Raw genomic sequence first — 8,832 nt, 5'->3', positions numbered from 1 at the left:
TAAAAGAAAAGTGATTCATGCAGATCGTTTGGCTCCTTTTCGAGAAAGAGATATTAAATAAAATTAAAAGAATCAATACATGTATATACATATACTTGTTTGTTTTCTTTTCCTTTTTCAGAATTTCCCATACCTCTTTCCTTTTCCGTTTTCCGAGTCGCTGACGTCTTTTTCCACTGAGATCCGTTAAGGACCGCCCTCCCCACGGTTTTTGACCGTGGTTTTTCCGTGGGGCTTTGGGTGAATACCGGGGCAGGGATTAGGGGTGTTCTTTTAAAGAACGTCGGGTCCACGAGTTATACCCCCCCCCTTATCCGAAGAAGAAGCTGAAGAGCGGTGAGCTGGGACTTCGAGAGTCACGTCGACAACTTTTCGGCCTGGTAGCTGTTGGGACAAGAGATGGCGTAGTCAAGAGAACCTGAGACAGCAGTCCAGGTTGTGACAAAGGATCGCCAAAGGTGCCCTGGAGCAGCAAAGATGACGTGAAATTTTGGAGATAGACTTGAAGAAGAGCATCACGAACAACTTTTTCCATGGGATTGTCGGGACGACAATTTTGGAAGAGAAAGGACAGTGTTGTGCCCACGCCTTTGGGGAACGTGTTGTTCCCACTCTCTTGGGAGAAGACTATGAAGAAGGCATATAGAGAGTGACTTGACAGCTGTTATCGTTGTCAAGGAGTTTGTTTACTAACAACTAGAGAGAGTCGCTTTAGTCCTGTCACGGCGTACGGACATAAAGCGAATTCGTGCGATTATTTTGAGATTGATTAAGATCCGTTTTTCTTGGCTGTAAATAAAGCTTTTCTCGTTTAGTTTATCCCGAGTTATTTCTTTCACGCGCGGGCATAACAATATATATGTAATAAAATACTGAACACAATACCAACTTGTCAATAATATCATAATTTTATGGTAGACTTACAAACCTGAAATGAAAATTTTGTCTCGTTGAATAATACGAAGAAAAGTTGAAAAATACATGTGAATCTATACATTCACACAAAATAATAAATAACTATTGGGTGAGTGCAAAAGTTCGCGCGGAGTTTCAATAGATGGAGTTATAAGCGTCGTAAAGTGTTGTCATTAATACTTCCATCTACATATTATATAACGTTGGAAAGGTGACGTCTTCAGCTGTTATTAAAAAAAAAATCATTTGTTTTCATACAAACTGCTTCGAGAAATATCACTTTAAAAATGAGTATCGATAAGGTGCATTTACGGCATGTTATGCTTTACGAGTTTCGGAAGGGAATAAACGTTGCCGCAGCCGTAAAAAACATTCAGGATGTTTATCAGAATGAAGCACCAGCTAAACGAACTGTGGAAAAATGGTTTGCTAAATTTCGGCGCGGAGAATTTAACCTTGAAGACGAGCCACGCTCTGGTCGACCTTCTGACATTGATGATGATGTTTTGTGTACTTTAGTGCTCAATAATCCGCGAATTTCAACAGAAGAAGTTGCTACAGCACTAAACGTTGACCGATCAACCGCTTTTCGGCGTTTAAAAAAGATGGGATTCGATTTGAAGCTCGATATATGGGTGTCCCATTTGTTGACCGAGAAGAACAAAATCAAGCGAATTTCTGCAGCCGTTTCTTTACTCGGGCGGCTCAATAACGAGTCGTTTTTGGATCGACTAGTGACGGGCGATGAGAAATGGGTCCTCTACAACAATGTTCAGCGCAAACGGACATGGAAACAATCAGGTGAGCATGGTGACGCAATGCCAAAGGCCAGTTTGCACCCGATGAAGGTGATGCTCTCTGTTTGATGGGATTGCAAGAGCATAATCTATTTCGAGCTTCTCCCCGCTGGCGAAACGATTGATTCGGACAAGTACTGTCGCCAATTAACCAATCTGAATCGAGAAATAAAAGAGAAACGTCCGATTTTGTCAAATCGCAAAGGAGTCGTCTTTCATCACGACAACGCCAGACCACACGTTTCGAAAAAGACGCTGCGCAAACTGAAGAGCCTGAAATGGGATGTCTTAACGCATCCACCGTATTCTCCTGATATCGCACCATCTGACTATCACTTGTTCCGGTCATTGCAAAATTATTTAAATGGAAAAAACTTTGACTCTTTGGAGGCCTTAAAAAACGGCGTCTCTTCGTTCTTCGAATCTAAACCGCGCAGTTTTTTCGATCGAGGCATCCGTATGCTGCCAGAACGTTGGGAAAAGATTATAGAAAACGATGGAGAATATATCATTGATTGAATAAAGATTTTTGTTTGCCTAATCACTGTGTGACTTTTACTCACAAACTCCGCACGAACTTTTGCACTCACCCAATATACAGGGTGGACCATTTTAACCTTTAATGGAGAATAACTCGACCGGTGAGCGAAATAATGAAAAAAGTTTCATACAAAAGTTGTTGGACAAGGAGGAGGACGTATGACCATATCCTTGAATTTGACCTTGACTTTGACCTTAGGGGTTATTTGAAGATCAAATAACATTTTTTAAATGGAATTGCCTATTTTCGACTCCGGATTTGGAAAGAGCGGGAAATTTTAGAATAGGATATGGTATGATCGATAAGATCAAATGTCATGTTTTGAGGTCATTTCAAAGTCAAAAGGAACTTGTACGTATATTCATGCGAAAATCGTATCTGTATACGGGGATTTCTAAATTATCTTCTATACTTAGCATTACCCAGAGACAACGACGTGGACGTGGTAGAATTCTGCCTCTTTCGGGGTGCTTGTTTAGAGTGAGTCCCCTTGCCTCTCACTATGCATACTTTGCTATTGTTAATCTAGCTATTCAAAAGGTTTTCGAAAGTTGCACCGTTAGCATTTATGCAATAATTGAGCCTTCTTTGGAAATGGGCCACTGTGCTGAGCAAGACATTTCGTGGAATCGCTTCGTCTTATGCGATTTTCCATATCTTCTCTTGTTGTTGGTTCTTCTTTGAAAACAACTTCTTTCAAATAGCCCCAGAGATAAAAATCGAGTGACGTCAAATCAGGAGAACGAGGAGGCCATGCAATCGGACCCTCTCGACCAATCCATCGGTTAGGGTACCTTTCATCTAAAAACCTCCTGACTATACGTGCAAAGTGCGATGGTGCACCATCCTGTTGGAAGAACATCCTTCTCCTGGTTTCCAAGTCTACGTTCTCCAACAAATGAGGCAATTAGTCTGTGAGCAAATCGAGGTACGTATTTGCATTCACAGTACGTTCGAAAAAGAATGGACCGACCAAGTATCCATTAACAATCCCGCACCAGACATTGAGGCTCCAGCGGTGTTGATTGTTAATGAATACTTGGTCGGTCCATTCTTTTTCGAACGTACTGTGAATGCAAATACGTACCTCGATTTGCTCACAGACCAATTGCCTCATTTGTTGGAGAACGTAGACTTGGAAACCAGGCGAAGGATGTTCTTCCAACAGGATGGTGCACCACCGCACTTTGCACGTATAGTCAGGAGGTTTTTAGATGAAAGGTACCCGAACCGATGGATTGGTCGAGAGGGTCCGATTGCATGGCCTCCTCGTTCTCCTAATTTGACGTCACTCGATTTTTATCTCTGGGGCTATTTGAAAGAAGTTGTTTTCAAAGAAGAACCAACAACAAGAGAAGATATGGAAAATCGCATAAGACGAAGCGATTCCACGAAATGTCTTGCTCAGCACAGTGGCCCATTTCCAAAGAAGGCTCAATTATTGCATAAATGCTAACGGTGCAACTTTCGAAAACCTTTTGAATAGCTAGATTAACAATAGCAAAGTATGCATAGTGAGAGGCAAGGGGACTCACTCTAAACAAGCACCTCGAAAGAGGCAGAATTCTATCACGTCCACGTCGTTGTCTCTGGGTAATGCTAAGTGTAGAAGATAATTTAGAAATCCCCGTATACAGATACGATTTTCGCATGAATACACGTACAAGTTCCTTTTGACTTTGAAATGACCTCAAAACATGACATTTGATCTTATCGATCATACCATATCCTATACTAAAATTTCCCGCTCTTTCCAAATCCGGGGTCGAAAATAGGCAATTCCATTTAAAAAATGTTATTTGACCTTCAAATAACCCCTAAGGTCAAAGTCAAGGTCAAATTCAAGGATATGGTCATACGTCACCCTCCTTGTCCAACAACTTTTGTATGAAACTTTTTTCATTATTTCGCTCACCGGTCGAGTTATTCTCCATTAAAGGTTAAAATGGTCCACCCTGTATATACACACATGCTATATTTTATACATATATGATTATTATATATGCAATTATTACCTAATTTATTATGAGTTTCCAAAATCCTGCTGAGAAATTCTATCTGCAATTTAGCTCTCTCCTTGTAAGGGAGACGATGGAGTCCATCGGCCAAACTTAACAGAAAGCTTTGTATCGGATCATTTTCAGCTACTGGCTCGTTCATCAATGCCGTAATAAAGGCTTCATCTAAATTGCCTGTATTTGATGATTTCCTTTCTAAAACGGCATATTAAGAGCCATGAATGAAATAAAATTAAAAAATTAATTTGCATTTATACTTAACATGAAACAAAGTTATAATAACCACTTAAGACAAATTATAAATATATATATATAATAGTAATTGTTAATACTTTTCGATGATGGAATATTACAGCTGCTACTTGAGCTTCTCGTTGACAACGAGCTTGACATTGAACATTCTGCAGCATTCACAGGCGATGTCGATGCAGTGCCTCGATTCTTTGATATTGAATTCTGATGCGTGTGATGTAGATGGTAATGGTGATAATGGTGATAGTGATCTTGGTGATATCGGTGACAATAGTTACAATACATTTTTGGGCAAAGTATTTACCGTCCTAATAAAATGAAGAAAGCAAATAAAAAATTAAAGTTTTCCTAATTTAAATCATGACTTAAATTTTCATTCATTTAAAGAGTGATATATACTGTCGCGTTTCCATACAGTCACTTAAAAAAGTCATGGCCTAATAAAAACGGAAAGAACTTTCTCTTGTTGCAGAAGCTGCTGACCCACTTGGAATGTATGCATTGATCTTTTTCTTATCCTTCATATAACAGTCTTCCAAATATTTCCACTTTTTTTTTATAGTGCCAACATCCATGGTTCCTTTGTGATATTAACGATATTATTATAAGAGATATATTTCTCATGACATATATGTACTACATGTCCAGCCGACACAATGACATTTAGAAACATTTTATTGAAGTTAGGAACATCATAAACACGTCATTAAAACGTTTCTAAACGTCATTGTATCGGCTGGATGAAAATACAATAAAATTAGTATATTAAAAAGATTTTGAATACTTTGATCCTTGCATTATACTTAAAAACCCCACTTATGTTTGTAAAATTTTAACTGTAAACAATTATTATATAATTACCTCCCATCATATTGCAGATTTCTTGCCAGAGAGCATTTTTTTTAACTAATGTCCGCTCGGTTATTGGCAACCGGTGATCATATAAAGCAGGTTTCTGTGCAACGCATGCTATTAAAAATTCCTCTGTTGACATTTCTGCATCCTGTGACTCAGGAGTATCAATATTTTTGTTTCCTAGATAGTATACAAACATTAAAATAATATAACTAAACATAGATGCAATCATAATGCAGAAAAAAAGACAGAAAGAGAATAATCCTTCTACATTATAATAATATTATTTAAGACTCTCTAATGTACAATTTATAAACATTCAATAATCAAATATGTGACGCTATTTGTGGCCTTTGGAGAGTTTGGAACCGGTTATAAGTTCAATTGGAATGCAATATATTAGTCTATTATTTTACATAATATAATCATATCCCTCTAATTTACAATTACATATCAATTAAATACTGCTAAATTACAATGTTTTGCTTGATCTTGATACAGATGCTTGATCTTGCTTGATCTACATACGTTTCGTAATCGTAAATTAGAGGGATATGATTATATTATCTAAAATAATAGACTAATATATTGCATTCCAATTGACCTTATAACCGGTTCCAAACTCTCCAAAGGCCACAAATAGCGTCACACAGAAAAAGAAGCTTCTTTAAAACACTAGTAAGTGTATGAATAAAATAGGGATAAAGCAGAATTCCCTCCATAATTACTGCTGCAATAATAATTCTTAAAATTAATAGATAATTAATAATGATAAACTTACCCATAGTCAACATTATTTTCGTCAACAATGATTGTGTTTATGGTTTCATTGTATTCCATAAAACATGAATGCTGCAATAAATCCATGTTTTGTGTTATATTGCATCCAAAGTATCCGCACTTATTATTCTGCAAAAATCAATTTTTAATATATTTCGTACAGGTTACTACTTTTGGGTATAAATAAGTTTAATTATGAAGTTACGGGATTTCATACATAAAAACAGATACGGTCTCATGTATTTTATATATATTAAATAAATGAGAAACGTTAATAAGATAAATCATTAATAATTCAATTGCGAATTATCTAACATTCACAATCTTTAAATACAATATGCCTTTTTTAGAAAACTATTTATTAACTGCATTTTATTGAATGATTAGGACTATAATTTATTTTATAATGTTATATATTTACTAATTGTGATGACTTCATATTGAAACTCATGTTTCCTTACTAGTGTTTCTTTTATATCAAGTATTGCACTACACATCATTTTATTAATTCTAAGGTTATGTATTCTGTACCGGTGTACAGAAGAGCGCATATTTACGCAGTCTGCGAAAAGTGTTCTGCACATTCGGCCAAAATGTATGGAAAAACTACTGAAAAACGCAGAACGCTCGTCATTGGTTCCGCTCCAATTCCGCTTTCCGCTATTCCCCCTTTTGGAAGGGATTTGAGAACCGCGCAACAAAAACTGCGGAACGCTCATGACTGGTTCCGCTCTCGTTCCGCCTTCCGCAATTCCGCTCCATGGGTTTTCACCCTAAGAATGGCCGCAGACGCGAGCGAGTAATTTACTCGCTGGACAATTAAATAATGTTCCGGCCGTCGGAACGTGCAAGGCATTCATAAAATAAATATGCGGACACAAATTAACTGCAGTTCGGTCTATAGCTAATCGTAACGGAGAATCGAACGGTTCCCTGAAACGGGGGATTCGAGACGCGCGTTGCCGGTGTATTCGGCTAGATTTTAAAAGGCCGTGCCTTCGGTACAAGCCACGACGACGGGTCGCAAGAACGTTTATAAAAACGCGTCGCGTCACGTCGCGTTAACTCTCACGCGGCATCTAAGTATAGGAACATGTCGGTGAAGTAAGGTGCGAGAACAAAACGCGTGTTTCTTTATTTATTCGGCCGAATCTCCCACAGGCGAAGCGTAAATCGAGACGAATATCTTTGTCTCCTTTATGAGGAGAGCGAGACGCCGTGGGTTTTTCTTGTATTATTACAGGATCCGATGGGTTTCGGATCGCGGGGCGGCAGGCGCCGATGGCCGGGCCGCGTGACCGGAGCTCACGGTCGGTAGGGCGAGATCCTACGCAGTCGTGCCCTTGCTTTTCCGGAATTCTATATGATGTAGAGCGAAAAAAAACAATTGATATATGAGAGCGTTCCGGAAAACACACCGGGGTAAAGACAAACCCGCCGTTCGATCTCTATATCGCAAAGACGACACAAGAACGGGAGATCGTTCCGGAAAACACACCGGAGTAACGACAAACTCGCCGTTCGATCTCTGTATCGCAAAAGACGGCACAAGAACGGGAGATCGTTCCGGAAAACAGACCGGAATAACGGTAAACTCGCCGTTCGATCTCTATATCGCAAAAGACGGCACAAGAACAGGAGATCGTTCCAGAATACTCACCGTAGCAACAACAAACTCGCCGTTCGATCTGTATATCCAAAAGATGGTACAAGAACGGGAGATCGTTCCGGAAAACACACCGGAGCAACGACAAACTCGCCGTTCGATTCCTATATCGCAAAAGACGGCACAAGAGCGGGAGATCATTCCGGAAAACCCACCGGTGCAACGACAAACTCGCTGTTAGATCTCTATATCCAAAAGATGGCACAAGAACGGGAGATCGTTCCGGAAAACACACCGAAGCAATGACAAACTCGCCGTTCGATCCCTATATCGCAAAAGACGGCACATGCACGGAGGATCGTTCCGGAAAACACACCGAAGCAATGACAAACTCGACGTCCGATCTCTATATCGCAAAAGACGGCACAAGAACAGGAGATTGTTCCGGAATACTCACCGTAGCAACAACAAACTCGCCGTTCGATCTGTATATCCAAAAGATGGTACAAGAACGGGAGATCGTTCCGGAAAACACACCAGAGCAACGACAAACTCGCCGTTCGATTCCTATATCGCAAAAGACGGCACAGGAGCGGGAGGTCGTTCCGGAAAACCCACCGGCGCAACGACAAACTCGCTGTTCGATCTCTATATCGCAAAAGACGGCACAAGAACGGGAGATCGTTCCGGAAAACACACCGGAGCAACGACAAACTCGCCGTTCAATCTCTATATCGCAAAAGACGGCACAAAAGCGGGAAATCGTTCCGGAGAACCCACCTGAGCAACGACAAACTCGCCGTTCGATCTGTATATTCAAAAGATGGTACAAGGACGGAAGATCGTTCCGGAAAACACTCCGGAGCAACGACAAACTCGCCGGTCGAACTCTATATCGCAAAAGACGGCACAAGAACGAGAGATCGTTCCGGAGAACCCACCGGAGCAACGACAAATTCGCCGTTCGATTTTATTTCGCAAAAGGCGGCACAAAAACGGGAGATCGTTCCGGAAAACACACCGGAGCAACGACAAACTCGCCGTTCGATCTCTATATCGCAAAAAACG

The 8,832-nt window shown here is 40.1% G+C and overlaps 2 protein-coding genes across 2 annotated transcripts; both read right to left on the bottom strand.

Moving 5' to 3' along the window:
- Nucleotides 1-310: 310 nt before the first annotated feature.
- LOC109503630 (uncharacterized) lies at nucleotides 311-4,825 on the bottom strand. Its single transcript, XM_025306934.1, has 3 exons — nucleotides 4,604-4,825; nucleotides 4,269-4,466; nucleotides 311-627 (listed from the first exon to the last, which is right to left on the bottom strand). The coding sequence occupies exons 1-3, from the start codon at nucleotides 4,806-4,808 to the stop codon at nucleotides 311-313; spliced, it is 720 nt and encodes a 239-aa protein (XP_025162719.1). The 5' UTR covers nucleotides 4,809-4,825.
- Nucleotides 4,826-4,885: 60 nt separating this feature from the next.
- LOC112590456 (uncharacterized) lies at nucleotides 4,886-5,553 on the bottom strand. The gene is made up of 2 exons (XM_025306936.1): nucleotides 5,385-5,553; nucleotides 4,886-5,103 (listed from the first exon to the last, which is right to left on the bottom strand). The coding sequence occupies exons 1-2, from the start codon at nucleotides 5,515-5,517 to the stop codon at nucleotides 4,961-4,963; spliced, it is 276 nt and encodes a 91-aa protein (XP_025162721.1). The 5' UTR covers nucleotides 5,518-5,553; the 3' UTR covers nucleotides 4,886-4,960.
- Nucleotides 5,554-8,832: the final 3,279 nt, after the last annotated feature.

Source organism: Harpegnathos saltator, unplaced genomic scaffold, assembly GCF_003227715.2.
Source record: "Harpegnathos saltator strain DR-91 unplaced genomic scaffold, Hsal_v8.6 scaffold814, whole genome shotgun sequence".
Lineage (NCBI taxonomy): Eukaryota > Metazoa > Arthropoda > Insecta > Hymenoptera > Formicidae > Harpegnathos > Harpegnathos saltator.
The sequence above is the reverse complement of the archived record's forward strand: the minus strand, read 5'-3'. Positions and strand labels throughout refer to the sequence as shown.